The 16,310-nt window shown below is 45.9% G+C and overlaps 1 protein-coding gene across 2 annotated transcripts in view; it reads right to left on the bottom strand.

Moving 5' to 3' along the window:
• Positions 1–2,093: 2,093 nt before the first annotated feature.
• Positions 2,094–16,310, bottom strand: part of neurl1b (neuralized E3 ubiquitin protein ligase 1B) — a 79,501-nt gene continuing 65,284 nt past the window's right edge. For both annotated transcript variants that reach the window (XM_023838805.2, XM_023838806.2), the window contains exons 2-5: positions 12,159–12,731; positions 10,013–10,732; positions 9,796–9,921; positions 2,094–8,421 (exon numbers count right to left, since the gene is read on the bottom strand). In XM_023838805.2, the coding sequence (XP_023694573.1) occupies positions 8,174–8,421; positions 9,796–9,921; positions 10,013–10,732; positions 12,159–12,731 (1,667 nt within the window). In that variant the 3' untranslated portion in view covers positions 2,094–8,173. The remainder of the gene's footprint in view (positions 8,422–9,795; positions 9,922–10,012; positions 10,733–12,158; positions 12,732–16,310) is intronic.

Consider the following 16,310-nt stretch of genomic DNA (forward strand, 5'->3'; position numbering starts at 1 on the left):
ACTCACATTTAGTCAGAGTGAAACAAACTACATGGACTTAACAGAAACAGCCACACGTGTGTTCCTCATGGCCAGGTGGCTGTTTACGTGTAATACACTTAAGGAAACTGAATTAAAAATGTAAAGACTTTACCCCTGTCTTCTGACAGTCATACCGTGCATTGTGCTTATACACTGTGTCGTATAGGTCAAAATGAAACACCAGAACAATGCAAATACAGTTTTATGCAACTGTATGAGACAACAACAGTGTTATGCAAAAATCCTATTTTGAAGTCAATTAATCAAGACCCCTAGATGAAAAAAATGATTAATATTCCACTCAATGGAGCCCTCAGTTAACTTGAGATCAGTAAATCATGTCTCTTTGGGCAAGGATATCCTGTGGAAAGGTTATGAAAGTTTTCGATGAGAATTCTTTCTTTTAGATGCGTATCCCTAAGACCTTTCACAGTATTACATATAATTATCAACAATAATGGAATTCTTATTTTAAAAACGAACAAACCTCAATTACAGCATTTCACCATCCTCCAGGACTGGTGCGGCCCTCTGGCATACTGGCCATTTTCCTGCTGGACCAAAGGGTATGTAGGTCTGCAAAATGTACCCCCTCAGGGCGGCAAAATACATTGCTTGGTAAAAGTTGTCATGCGGGAATCCGGAATTTTCCATGTGGCCATAGGGGGACGGCAAAGTCCAGCCATCTCCCAGCCTCTCCTACATCTGCTTGGGTTTTATGATTTCCAGATCTGGTGTCCATATTCCTCAGCGCTGCCTGGATTTGATCTGTCCAATGTGAGCGTATCAAAGTCCTTCTGCTGACTTTCCAACAAAGCTCCAAATCAACAAGCATTTTGCTTTAATTGAGCTGTTTTGCATGATTCACATGACAAATAAAACATGTTAATTGATGACCTCCCTTCATTTAATTGTGACTCGGCACTGGGCTTTGGCAATGCTCTCTTGTGGATGGGGAGCCAGAAGGCTGGGATCTGCCAGGCCGTACAGCTGTAAAACGTCTGACTCCTGAATGTCAGTTTGTTATGTTTTTGGATACCAAATGTGTCTGTGCTGAAATCTGAAGCAGCTGTCCACAGAAAGCTGAAAAAGTGGGATGGAGATGTTAACAAAAGCAGTGACAGAATTCCCTAGTCAGAGATGCTGGGGCTGGTGTTGACTGTTTTGTAAGTAGAATGCGCCTTACACTTTGGAGACTGTCAAAAAATGTTATTATCACAAATGTCCTTTGTATGTGTTATTTTCTTGGATCCAGGATTCAAGTGTGAAACGCCTGCTATTGATTTGAAAAATAGAGTTTGTGCCAGATGGGAGAAAGAACACAGAATGTTAACGTCTCATGTGATTATATTCACGTCCCACTGGGCCGCTCAGGCTGAGGTGTGTAGATTTTGGAAACGATGAAGCAATTTCATATTTTTGCAGTGAAGCAGTGATCGGACAAGCAGAGCCGGGTAAAAAGCAATTTGTCCCACTGCGATTTGTAACGGGCCGCCCGAGCCATAGGGGCAGGATACAGCAGAAGCTTGGGGCCTTCGCCGTTTCAGTGAAGTCTGCAGATCGAACAGTTACGGTAGAAAAAGTAGAAAAGGACGTTTCCCGTAGGGGCTGTGAGTGACATCATCCACATATGAGGTCAGCTTGTGTTTGTCATGATTTGCACTCACCTTCACATGCACAGGGGACACGCGGCTGTAAACATTAAGATTAGCAGCGGGAAGAAGGACAGTGGGTAGTACTTTTGCCTCACACGTCCAGGGTTGGGGTTTTGAATCTTGCGTCTGCTCTGTGTCGGTGTAATTTGTCTGCCCTTCCTGGGTTGTATATCCTCCCAAGAGGCTGCTTCCCTTCTGCAGTCCAAAGATGCGCAGTTGGGCTGAATGGCGTCTCTACGATGTCTTGAGTGTGTTTGTTTATGTGTCCTGTGATGGACTGGCATCCCTTCCTGGATGCACCGAACTGTTTACAAACACCTGTAGTTCAGTTAGTAGAATGGACAATCATGGAAACTGCGCTTGAGAAAGTCTTTGAAATGGTACAGCATCAAAAGAATAGTCAATTTTAAAAACAAATGATCCTAAATGAATTTTAATCTAATTCTGTGATACAATACAGTTTAATTATGGATCTCACAGACACGCAATGTCCAAGAAAAAGAACTGTTTGAGATTATTTCAACTCCGATTTTCTTTACCACAGATTTTCAAAATTACCGCATCAGAAGAATTATTAGACATCTTAGACCTTATACATGTCAACTCAAAATTCCAATTATGCCTCCCAGGTATTTTATTTTCTGTATCTCGTTTTATGCTTTTTTTTTCTTCCAACAGCGACTTCAAAAAATGATGTAGCCAACAGGTGAGAGATCCACATTTTCCCCTTTAAAAGTTAAATATCTGAGAAGACACAGCAACACGAAAGAGGACCTTCTTCCTATCTGATTTATGCATTTGGTTTGAATGGTTTCCATCCATCCATTCTCTAATCGCTTATTCTGGTGAGGGTCAAGGGCCTGGAGCCCAACCCAGACAGCATGGAGCACATGGCTTAGATACAGCCTATACACAATGTTTCTGCTTCAGAACAGGGTGCAGAATGATTCCAAACCAGTAAAAGCACAAGAAGAATTGAACTATTTAGCCAAGCAGGAGAGCTTTTCAGTTTTAAAAGCTCAGTGTCCCCCTGCCATGGATTATGGGGTCACCCTAACCCTGTATGGGATGAAGGGCAAATGACACACACATAATCACAAGCTATGGGCAATTTAGAGAGAGCATGCGATGCATGAGGGCTTGCAAACTCCGCAAGCAGAGAGCTGAGGTGGGATTCAAACCCACGGCCACAGAGACGTGAGGCCACGATGCCCCCCACTGAGCCACCCAAAAAAAGGGGAACGCAGCGTCAACAAGTCGAACGTTTTGGTGCTCATGTCATTTCTCAAGAATTTCGCGCAGCGTCTAACTTCTCAGATGTGAAAAAGAAGACATATAATCTCACACAACCAAAAACCGACAGCTTTAGCAACGATAACTTCAGCCAAACGGTTCCTGTTATTACTGGTCTCTCTACTTTTAACTGTCGAACAAATATTGTTCCAGACGCCTTATTGATCACTCTCTGAGTTACACCGGAGTAAAGTATCCACATTGCTGCCAGGCAGCTGTATCCCAGGATGGTGATGGAGTAATGGCCTCAGTCCTAAAAGACCAGCAATAAGGTGCCTCAGTTAAGTATTTAGAATCAGCAGACAGACAAAGCAGACTCTGTTGCATCCGTGCATGTTTGTATTTCAGGGGCTGCTCTTCCTGCGATGCTGCTGCACTGTTTGGTTCATCTTCCGGTTATTACTTTGATGGCTTGAATATCAGTTTTATCTGTTCAGGAAATCTGGCACAGATGAGCTCGTCAGAAACAAAGGCTCTGACCAGCAATAATCTAGGGCCAGTGTTTTTATAAACGTTCTACCAAATACAAAAATAAGTTTTGTTGAAACAGTAAATTTGTGTTTAAAGCTTCAGTTCTTCCTTCCAGTAACTTGATACCATTGTCAACTTTCATTTTGAAAAGGTAAATCAGTTTGGCATTGCCGAAAATGAAGGACAGTCTGTTCTGTACTGCCACAGGAAGAAACATTAATTAACATTATGGCTGTATTCCAAGATACAGAGCAGAGGAACAGACAGGTACACACGGGTGTGTGAGTGAGGAGGGATTACTCTAGAGCAGCGCTTCCCAACCCAGTCCCAAAGGACACCCAGACAGTCCTGGCGGCAAACTGGGAGGGAGCAAAAACATGAACCGTCTGGAGGTCCCCAAGGACCAAGCTGAGAGTCAGCGGCCAACAGATTACCTTCCATCACACAGTGCAGTGACAAGCATGTAAAATGTAGTAACCCCTTAGTTTTGACTTGTGACTCTGACTGATCTCGGTCATCGAGTGTCATATGACACAATTATTACCGATGATTAACTTCCTTACCCCAGGTTGGTAGCTACTTTTATTCGACTGATCCACCATTTTTAACAATATTTTTCTGCTTCAGAACAGGTGCAGAATGATTCCACTACAGAAGCAAAAAAATGTTTCCAGGAATGAAATTAAAACACAAATCAAAGAACGGCAACATAGCTGTCACTTTCAAATACAAAAGATTCTTTTTTGTAAATCTGACTTGTTTTTGCCAGGACCTCAACTGCGGATGACATAATTCATTTACCCAGACATGCTGCAGGCCCCGCTACTCTCAATGAATTACTCCAGACACCAAAGTGAAATGTTTATACATATTTTAAGTACATTTTAATGTGGTTCAGCTCTTTCAAAACAGCTTGTTTTCAATGGAGCCCATTTTAGATAACAGTGCTTATAATGTCATTTTTAGCAGCATGTTTCCAGACTCAGTGCATTTATATTGTAAAACTCACATGATGCTCATTGCAAGATTTGTGTAGGTCTGTAGGAAAGCGTTCCCAGTACTGATGACCAATTTTCCCAATAAAGACTCTATTCCCAGTATTACTAAGGCATAACTTAATTTAACAGAATAAAAGTCCCACTGAAATGAAATCGCATGCTTGTTGTTAGTTCTTACATGTTTAAGTTGTTTCAGTAGATCTTAATATCTGACTACTAAATAGGCTGCCATCGCTTTATTTACTATGGAGGGGAAAATGCAACAAAATAACAACACAAATCACAAGTTTTTTGTGTTTTAAATACAATCGCTTGACTTCTTATCCTCGGTTGGTGGAGCTGCTGTTTCGTCTTATAGACACGTCATAAAGCCCCAGAGCGTTAGAAAGCCTGCATTGGGTAGTCGTATAACAACATTTTCTGAAAATCCCCTTCCAGTCATTTTTATGTTATACCTTGTTTTTTTCCCCCCTGATTGTTTCTCAGAACGGGGATAAACGACGGGGTGTGAAGGCATTCTCAGTCACTTACGCCTTCAGTAATCAGCGTATCTCTGCTACACAAGAATAATCATTAAAGCTGCATCTTGAAGTCACTTCAGACCAACAGCAGAGACTTAGCAGAGCATCATGATTCTGCAGTATTTATGATAATAAAAATGTAGAAGCCTTTATTTTGTTTGCCTGACACTGTTGTTTTGTGTTATATCTGCCTGTATCACTGTATCGCTGTTCCTCTTCAGTCAGAACACTTGCAACTGATTATTTATAAAGTGAATCTGTGACATATGAGGCTTTCTGGCAGAATTAAGCTTTGACACTTAACTGTGGCAACTACAAAAGTCTTCGTAGGGACTCTGAACGTTAGAATCAAGGTCTTACAGACATTTCTGCTGTAACTCAATACCTGCAGTGCTGTAAATACAAAACAAATGTCCAGATTTTCAGTTCATAGTAAAATGACGCCTACTTCTTAGTGCACATGTACACACTGACAAAAACAAAACTGCATCAAGTCCATAAGTTATCTGAGAAACAGGAAGGCACCAAACAAAAGCTGGTCATATGTCACTGTTAACGAGAACATCACGTCTGTGAGTAAGGCTAGGGCACAACTTAGACTGCTAATGACACGTGTGTCCGAGGGCTAATACGCAAGTACAAGATACTTTCACTCCAATAAAGAACAAAACACCAAATTTAAATGAACTACCTCTGGATTTTTTTCTCATCGTTAGACTTATGTTATTGGATACTGTCTTTATGGACGATGTTTATGTAGTTTAGATTTTTTAAAAAGGTTCTTTAAATACTTCATTGTGCTACACCAATACTAAGAGGATCTTCAACGCATTACAAAAAATGTCACACAGCTCAACACAGTTCTAAAAGAAAAATATTACATGCAAATGAATGACCGCACACGCACACACACAAAGTACAACCTGCACACTTTCTCTGCATACTAAGACAAACCAGAGCGTAACACAATATGTGATTTAATCTAACACATATATATAAAAGCTGAGAAATGTCTGAAAAGTGATATAGATAATATATAGTGTATTAAAGACGTGGAAAGCAAACACAGTTAATGTAGCTCTTTGCTGCCCTCTAGTGTTCCACTTGATTTTGCCTGGGAAACCTTTATTTGATTTGCTGGGATGTTGCTCTGTGCACAAAAAAAAAAGCTTCAAAATTAGCCTGTAGTCCTCTTCTATAGCTAGTCTGTAGTCCTCTTCTATAGCTTCCTCAGAGGCTTGATCTGAATTCCCACAGAGCAGACTGAGTTAATACTCCTACTTCACCATTTTGATTGGGTCCTACAACAAACCAGAGACTGTCCAGTCTGTCAAACAATGAAGTGTGTAATTCTGCCAGCAGCTGGGAGACTACAGTACGCCAAACTGGGTTCCAGTAAAACACATGAGTTCATGTCATTTCTTTCAACTGATATTTCGGTGTATAATGCTTTATGCCCATTCCTTGCATATGGTGTAGCACGGCCCTTGATTAATGCCAAAGTACTTTTAGTGATTCGTGAAATATTTGTGTGTAACGTAATTTCCCCAGGAAATAGTGCAAAGGCTTGCATAAGGCACCATATGGATTTACTGTCCTGTTTCTGCTGGGGAGACATTATAGGCAGAGTATTCTACTCAGGACCATAGCGCAGCCTCTGAAAGCAGCCCATCATCTTAACTCTCACGCTCTTCAGGGGGGAAAGGAACTGGGTGACACTGAAAACAAGTCCCACCATGATGGCTACAAAACAGGAACAGGATTTATTGAAGGAGATCTGTGTAATGTTACTTGTGAGCCCCAATGCATTTCTGCAATGTGAGATACTCTCACCTAAGCCAGCGACCTTCATGTCAAATTTACCAGCAGAAATATGTTTAGAAGACAACAAAAGAATCCCATAAATGCACTACTAAAGTATTTGAGAAATAAATTACTTCTCCATTCATAAAAAAAACTGCAATCTGTTTATCACTCTAATTCTGAATTTTCTTAACATAGTTTGGTGAATTAATGACAACTGGGTATTGAAGACTATCTTATATGCTATGAATATAGTGTATCAGTTAAGGAACTTGCTGAAAACCACATTTTGCTTACAAAATGCAAAGCATGACAGAAGAAACATACTGAGACATGGACTGTTTTCTGTGTAATGTTAAAAGAGTTTTCTGTGCCTCTTCCTGCCAACATCAAAAGCGCCTGCGGCGTTGGCTTCGTGGTGAATGTTGGCGATTTCTTGGTAGCTGAGAATTTCCTTTCAGCTCCATGTACATGATTGCTAAGAACACAAGGAACCTGGCTGTACATGTTGCCCTCAACCAAATACAGGTCTGGCGATGAAGAATTTGCCTCCATCATGTTTTTAACAGTACGCATGGTTGTGGACAGTCTGGAGGAATTGTCTTTCCCCAATTTAACTACACAAATCATAAAGGTCCATCAGCTTTTGCTTAACCCTTTATCAACTGCAATGTATGCCCAACAAAAAATATTTAGAATATTTCCCTGTACACTTCAGCTTCAAATCACAGTATTTTGCTGCATTTTACTTATTTGGCTTCCTAAATTTGCATACTATGTTTTCTCTAACAATGCAGGAACATTAACTGTGTCCAACATTCACGGACAAAAATACCTCGGAGCTGCACTTTCCTCATGTATATGAGGCTGGCTGGCCAAACGCACAGCAGTATCCAGGTGATGTTCTTCACTATCCCTCACTATTCCTCCCATCTACCTGTTTCATCTGCCTGTTCCCGGGACACAGATTTTACCCCCCCCCACCCAACAGCACTTTCCTTATTCTCTTCCTCATTAACATGTCTGGGCTTATGTGAAATTAGCACGTCTTCCTTCTCATTTGGTTAAAAATAAACTTTTGCGCATTTTTGAGTGTCAAAAGTACCACTGACTCTTTTCACCTTTTCTTGTAAAAATATAGCAATCATGATTGTCAAACATGTATTATGTACAAGAACAAAATAGACATTTTTTCACCAGACTGTCAAAGGCACTGGCAGGTTTCCGATAAAAAGACTGGTAGAGATAAAGACCCCTGACCCTCCAATTTGGTTGTGTGTAACATTTCTGTAAGGTTACCGACAGAGAGAAGAGACACAGGGAGAGGAGAAGGCCAGACAAGTTAATGTTCAGCCACGGAAGGAGCCCGCGGTCCGACCGCGCTTGGTTGTCCGCACGGCCCGAGTCGCCCTCACGGCCGGTAGGTCTTGATGACGTCCTTGATGGGCCTGCGGCAGATGGGACAGCAGGCGTTGATCTGCTTCTTCAGCTTGAGGCCGCAGTCGTTGCAGAGGCACATGTGTCCGCAGGTGTAAATGACGGTGTCCACCTCCTGGTCGAAGCAGACGGTGCACTCGCCGTTCCTGCTGGTCAGGGGCAGCTCCAGTGGGGAGAAGGCCGGCGACAGGGGGGGGCTCAGAGGCGAGCTGGGGGCTGTCACTGGGGGGGGGGGGGGGCAGAAGACAGAGGCAGGCGTATGAGGCAAACGGCAAATTACAGGGGCTGCTCTCACACTTGAGAGTGCACTTTTTGCATTTTACATACTCTAGCATGGGGTGGTGCAGTGGTGCAGTGGTTAGCACTGCTGCCTCACACTTCTGGGACCGGGGGTGGTGCAGTGGTGCAGTGGTTAGCACTGCTGCCTCACACTTCTGGGACCCGGGTTTGAGTCTCTGTCATGGCTCTGTGTGTATAAGCCCCAGGGGCCCTGGTAATCCGCTTGCACCCTATAGGCTGGGGGCCCTTGTGGTTAACTTGTGCTGTATATGTCAAGAGGCCGAGGGGGTCAACTCTTGCTATAGATACAGTGGGCCCTGATGCTGCTGGTCAATGCTCACTGTATACACTGAGGGGCCCGGGCAACCTGGTGGGGGTCAACTTGTGCTATATATATGGGGGCCCCTGGTGGTTAATTGAGATATGTATGCTGATGGCCGTGGGGACCCTGATATGCTCTATATTTCAAAGGGCCCTGGGTTGTCTCTCTTTCTCTATAGGCAGAGGGCCCTGGGGACTGGGTGGTCTCTCTTGCTGATATACAAAGAGCCTTGGGGACTGGGTGGTCTATCTTGCTCTATATACAGAGGGCCCTGGGGACCAGGTGGTCTCTCTTACTCTATATAAAGAGGGCCCTGGGGACCAGGTGGTCTCTCTTACTCTATATAAAGAGGGCCCTGGGTGGTCTCTCTTACTCTATATACCGAGGGCCCTGGGTGGTCTCTCTTGCTCTATATGCAGAGGGCCCTGGGGACTGGGTGGTCTCTTTTGCTCTAGTCTTTATGAAGAGGAGCCCTGGAGGTGAACGTTGTATTTGAAGGCTGCAGTGTTTATCTTGCACTATAAATGTTGCGACTGGTGCTCTGAGGGCCTCTGCAGCCGGGGGCCTGGTGCATAATCCAGCCATGAGCACATGAACAGGTACAGTTACTTTGGATTATCAACAGCTGGTACCCCGTACTGGATACCTGATTGGCGTTTGCATGTTCTCCCTGTGTCGTTGTGGGGTTTCCTCTGGTTAATCTGATCCGAACACATGCTCAGGTTATTTGGAGTTGCCAAAATGCCCGTAGGTGTACATGGGCAAGTGACTGGTGTGTGACTGTGCCCTGTTAGGGTTAAGGCTGGGTAGGGGTTAAGGTTGTCATTGGTGGGATTAGGGTTCTTCCCATAGAAATGCGTTCCTACAAAGATATAAATACAAACATGCATGGTGTGTGTGTCTGTTTGTGACAGCATAGCTCATAGACAGGCACAGTTACTTTACTAACGACTGGTACGTAGTACTTTATACCTGATTGGATGCACAGTACTTACCCAGTGAGGATTCTGAAGCTGACGAGGACCGGTTCACACTGAATGCCAGGTCCGAGTCGCTGTCATCTGGGGTTCCGCCCGGTGAGCTCGACGGGGAGCTGGAGATGGGACTGGACTGCACCGTCCCTGAACATGACAGATGTAGATCAGAGCGTTAAGTCCATTGCGTGAAAGAGAGGCTCAGAATACTCAAAACCCAGCTGCGCAAAATGCATACCAAGGATGCGCAGGCGGTTGACGGCGCCGTGGAGGGTGAAGAAGACCCACAGGACCTGAGAGGCGTCAACGCAGAGCAGGCGCCCTCGTGCCGCGCCGTTGACGCCGTGGTGAACCTCCCCATTGGACAGCAGCGTGAAGCTGAGCACGTCACCAGAGCTGGGCGTAGGGATGCCCCGGTACACCACCCAGTACTCCTTACGATCCAGGAGAACATCAGGGTCGGCGGGCAGGTCACTAGGGCGAAGGGTGCTGGGGTCACAGGAGGTGACGCCGAAGAGGAGCGCCCCGAAGTAGGGCAGGCCCAGGTGGCCCGCCTGCACGAAGAGCGTCTCGCCCACACGCAGCGGGCGCTCGCTGAACACCACAGTCCGACTGCTGTCCAGGAAGTGGATGCAGGCGGAGGAGCGGTCCGCGGACAGGATGACGTCGGAGCCGCGCACCGGGTGGAAGTGCAGCTCGGTGTCCAGTGGGGAGGGCGGGCCCCGCGGGGACCGGGGCCCGCCGGCCGACACGGCGGACGAGGACGGCGGCGAGCAGCAGGGGATGAGCTGGTTGCAGTGGCCAAGCTGCAGTGTGGCCATTTTGGCGGCGGCCGCCTGATTGGTCTCCAGCTGGTTGTTGCTGTAGTTGGCGGAGTCGTGATTGCTCTGCGGCAGGTAGGCGCTGAGGCGGGCGGCGCTGAGGCGGCTCGAGCTCATGCTGTCCGCAAAGGTGCTCTCTGCGGAGGGGTCACACTGTCAGCACCAGCCAGGTCACTGCGCCACCTTAATCTCACTCAGTATTTCAACCTTGATCCCACCTTAACCACGCCCATCTTCCTTTTCCGTCAATCACGGCTGCTGTTACCAGGAAGCATAGGTCATAAGGTACAGTTACAGGTACAGGAATTAAGTTCACGCTCACTGACAGACACTGGAGAATCTTAGCATCACTGTTTCATCCTGTCCAGGGGCGTGGGTGGGTACCCCCCCCGGGTGGGTACCCCCCCAAGACACATCGACAGTTTGAACACTGGGGTGGCCATCGAACAAACCCGAATCTCCACTCCAGCCAGGCATCCTGGTAACACTACTGGAAAAGCTGCACATCGCTGCCTGCATTTACTCAAAAACCGAATTAGATTAGAAGAGAAAAACAGAAGCTTCTCACATAATGAAGACAGAACCAGGTAAAGCACACAACAAAGACAGGATTAATAAAGATCTTCATCATCGTCACCATCATCACTGTCATTATTTTAAAAGGTTCAGGGTAAAATGGTTTGTGCCCAATTGATTCTAGTCAACTTCATGACCCGCGTATCTTTACATGTAATTAGCAGGTAAGAATCCCGCCGTCATCCCTGCCTCTGCGATCTGTTTCAAAGGGAAGCTTTACAACGCATGCTAAAAAGGCAGCAACGTGCCGAGCGCCCTGACCTGCGGGGCCCCCGCGGGGCCCCCGCCGTCTGAACGCGCCGCCAGCGCCAGCGGGATCTGCCGCGGGCTTTACCAAACATGGTCAGGCCTTCTGCCAGACGGAGCAAAACAAAGCGCCGGAGCCGAGAGAGGCCCCGTCCCCGATTCCCAGGTGGGAATATCACTGCATATTCTTAGGCTCTGGCCTCTTGAAGCCCCGGCCTGAGACCCACAGCCCGGAGAGGACGAGATAGTGACCCCTCCCCCCCATCTGCTTAACCCCCATGCTGACCTCAGCTGCTATTCTGGACTGAGTTGTAACACATTCCATAAGCTGCCCGCTACCGCAGCCTGAACGATAAAGTCCAAGCTCCCAATTAATGCCGCGCAAACACAGCTGGAAAGTTCAGGTCCAGGAATTACAAATCCAGACCAAGACTTTGTTTCAACCAACCAGTTAAGTATAAAGAGTCACAGAGTACTCAACTGGTTGGTTCAAACAAAACCCTGGTCTGGATTTGTACTTCAACTTCAAAACCTTTAAAAACCTGCCTGGGTGTCATCACCCCTTCATGTCCCTGGGGGGGATTTAAAGCCACACGGTTCACGTGGGACGCATTACCTTATCTGGGGGCCCTAAACTGGCATTAGCACGGCCACTTGGGTGCTGCCGATATTGCAGACCCCAATGCCCTGGGTCACAGCATTAATCCGCCCGTCACTTCGTGGTGGATTCGGACGACTCACCGAGCAGCGTGACCTCCTGCGTGATGCCGTAGATGTCGATGATGGCCCAGAGGGGGGAGCCGACGTTCAGGCCGCAGTGGAAGAGCACCGGCTCGCCCTCGTTGATGCTGTAGAAGACCCTGCCGTGCCGGTCGGCCCAGAAGGCCAACACGTTGTCCCTGAGCGCCAGCCTCTCGGGCAGCGCCTTGGCCCAGTAGCCGGGCCGCGTCACCAGGTCCGGGCAGGCGTACTTGGGGATGTCGGCGGCAGCCAGCTCGCCGGGGTCCAGGCTGGTGAAGCCGAAGCGCAGCGCGCCGCTCCAGCCGCTGTGCACGCCGGACAGACGCAGACGCACCTTCTCGTAGAGCCGCACCGGCCGCTGGCTGAAGGTGACACCATTGCAGAAGCTGCTCTTGCGTGCTGCCCGCCGCAGCTGCGAGTCCAGCCGGATGTTCTTGCCCTTGGCGTGCGGGTGGAAGCGGGGCGGCTCGATGCTGAAGCTGAGCGGCGGCGGTAACACCCGGCGCTCGATGCTGTTGGCGGGTAGCGTGTAGTAATGCCTGCTGGCCACTGGACGGTACTGCAGGTTAGCATCTGTGGGACAAATCGCTTTTATCAACAATGACCATCAGGCTTATGGGCATTCAATTCAATTGGACAATGACTATAAAGACATAACTTAGAGCGATGTCAGAGTGCATGACAGCCATCAAAGCAGACTTTACACACAACTGATGATTAAATACTATAAAAACTATTGTTTCACATCCTGGTTATATGTTTAAGCGCGATAAACAAAAAGAAATGTTTTGAAATCACAGGACGATGACTGGATATGAATTACTCAAAATTCCAGTGATACCGATAAACCTAAATACACTTCAGTGCAATTTTTCAACACTTAAGAAAAAATAAAAATAATTTATAAGCCATTTTTTTACCCTTCTATTAAGCAGACCGATCAATGCTCATAAAGTTACACACGGCAGTCTTTTTCAACACCACAAAGGAATAAAAATGAAAACAAACGCTTTGTGGATTGTGGTGGGAACAGGATCGAGTCACTGATCACCTCATCAGCAACATGCCCCCTTCAGCACGGCGGTTCAGTGTGACTCATCCCATAGGATTACACCATGGGCTGCTTCCTCGCGTTCGCTCACAGTGGTTAATATGACACGACGACCATTTCATAGACAATAGGGATTTGATTACAGTTATTTATTATATAAGAAAGCCAAATTTTACATTTGCTTTACACTGGCGGTCTTATTTTCTGGAACCATGTGGATAGCACTCTGTAGACTGATGAGAAGATAAGGTGATGACTAATGGTCTTGTTCTTTGACTTTCTCTGCCAGATGTTCAAACATGATGGAAACTGAGATTGTAACAATATTTCTTGAAAAGTCAACTCAGCCTGATCAAATGAAATGAATGTCCTTACATTGAGGAAGTTCAAAGATTATGCGCCTTGGGAATAGTATTCTAGTAAGGAATGTTGTGAACCATAATAATGGCTGGGAACTGGCTGACTCACCTCCCATTTTCTTTCTTATTATTTATGGTGCAAATCCACATCTATCTCCATCCACATAAACTTAGAGGCAACAAGCTGCTAAAGTGCCCATGATTAAATGTTAAAGCCATGCACCCAGTGTCTGACCCGGTCACGGAGATCGAGAATGAAGAAGCTGAGATGATCACAGATGATCCTCCAGCAGCATTTAGTGGTGCTGGGTACCTCTGAAGCCAGCAAGGCTTAAATGGATGTGATGGAAAACAGTTAATTTAGAAATCAGACTAGGATACAATAGGGAATACTAGTAAGAATAAAGAACCTAACTGTTATAGCCAGGCATGGTGAAGGGATGATCCACAATGTGGATCAATCAGGGAACTTTATTAGACATTAAACAGACTAGACATGGAACAAAAGGACCATGCTGGGCCAAAACAAAGGCAGGTAGGCAACACAAGGATATCTACAGGCTCAAGAAGAGAGAACACAAGCAAAACACCTATAAACAATTACAACAAGATTATCCACATTAGAGAACATGCAGGAAGCAAACACAGTGACCAACAGGGAACAAAGCAAGGGTAGGACACACAAGGGTAATAAGGAACAGGTGTGAGCCATTACAATCAAACAAACACTGAAGATTAGGAGCAACAAGGAGCAGGCATGGATCAATTCACAGATCTCAAAAGACTCAAACACTAGGTGAGGGGTGAGAATTGTTTTAGGGTTATTCTCACAAACCCAAAGCATCGATTCATAAAGCGTCATTCTCATCTATTGTAGGGAAGGTCAGGCAAACATTATGAGTGCATCGGTTCCAAACATGGAACAATAATTCGATGTCTTCTGAGGGCTTCCTTATATACCGTAGCCAGTCAAGCAAATATGTAACGTACCATACAAGGGTGACACAAAACTACTGTCCAGATATTGTGAGTTTCTCACAATTTATACATTAACAGCTCTAGAAGTTCCTATGCCTTAGAGTGAACAAGGAATATTTCCCATAGTTACCAATTTAAGTTTTCACTGGTTTTCCATTTTTAAATAGCTTGTTTTCCCATGACTGGCTACTAATCACCAATGATGTCTATAGAAATTCACTGGTCTTTTGATATTTTGATATAGAGTGGATACTGATTTTCACTACATGGAACTGGACTGTGTTTTACCATTTGCCTCATTGCATGTTTGTTCCCTTGGCCTCTATCGGTTAAGGGGGGCCGGCCCCCCAGCCCTTCTCCCTGCCCTTTCCTAAGCTGACACATTCAGGCCGTGGAAGGTCACACAAATTCCGCTCTTCTTTCCAGCCCAGATCCTGTGGCCGATCAGTAATTAAGAATATGTTCTATTTATAACGGCAGTCTTGTGATTCATTATATGCAGGGGAACAATGAGCCGTAATCATTCGGTGTAAAAATCTAATTAGTGATGCTGAGTAATTAGGAGGCGCGACCGGAGAGCAGGAGAACCAATCGCGCTGGCCTGAATGGGCGCAGTGTGCAGATCCAGCTCAAACTGGTCACTGGGACAAGAACAAGCAGCACTGCGGATCCTCCGGGAAGCAGTACTGTCTGTTCTCGGGTTTGCCTTTATTTATTTCATCTTTACTTGCTTTATATCCTGTGTGTCAGCATCCCTTCCCCTTGACATGTCCTGTTCTCCATATGATAGTCTTCTTTCAGACTGCACACAGAAAACACTTCTCTGCTGCGTCGTGGCTGGTCCTCTCTGGCCTGTGGGATGCCCTTTACCTCCAAGCCTGCTGTCGTAATCGATGATACACTCCGTTCGTTCGTGTCCCATCTGCCGGTGTCTGTATAAAAAGTGTGTCCATTTGCCCAGGTGGAAGCCATGGCTAGCCGGCTCATTGGCCTTCAGAGGGTTAATGTTCTTAATGTTCTTTACTTAGATGTCACACTCCGAATTAACGCGCATCCAGACTTGCACGATCTCAGACTCGAAACAGCATTGTCCACAATTCTAGAATGGCAGGCTGAATGATTTATTTTGCTGATAGCTAAATTCCTTAAATTCTTGACAACGGTGCTGTTGTACACAGCGTGTACATATGAGTACGGAATTAGCAGTTTAACTTAATGTAAACAATTCTACAAGCATGTTGTGCCAGTGAACAAGGCTGGCACCAGTTTTATGGCCTTTCTTACATCAGTTGCTCTTAATATGTGACGCAGAAGGTCAGCACAGTGCCCCTGTATTTGTAGAAACGTTATACCCAGTGGATTGCAGTTATTTATCAAAGGGGGTTTCATAGCTATATAGCGACTTCCTTTCCCACAGAAACTGCATTAGATCATTCTGCACTGTCACTGCCCCAAACATCGAGAGCCCCAGCCTGTTACCCAGCAATCCCAGTAAAAGCGGACTTTCCCACAAATTTTCAGACTTTCGTCCTCCACCACGGGCTCGACCCCTCCTCCCCCGCAATAATTACTTTAAGATCAAGGGATGCTGCTTCTTACGGTCGTGTTTCAGAAAGATCTGCTGAGTGATGAGTATGTGGCCAAGGACAGACAGGAGAAATACATCCTTCATTGTGAAACAAGGAATCGTTGAATAAAACGATGTGGGCGGAGTCTTAGGAGGGATTCCGCTGTTGTACACTTGAACAAGGGAATTAACTTTCG

The sequence above is a fragment of the Paramormyrops kingsleyae genome, chromosome 10, assembly GCF_048594095.1.
Source record: "Paramormyrops kingsleyae isolate MSU_618 chromosome 10, PKINGS_0.4, whole genome shotgun sequence".
NCBI classification, from domain to species: Eukaryota; Metazoa; Chordata; class Actinopteri; order Osteoglossiformes; family Mormyridae; genus Paramormyrops; species Paramormyrops kingsleyae.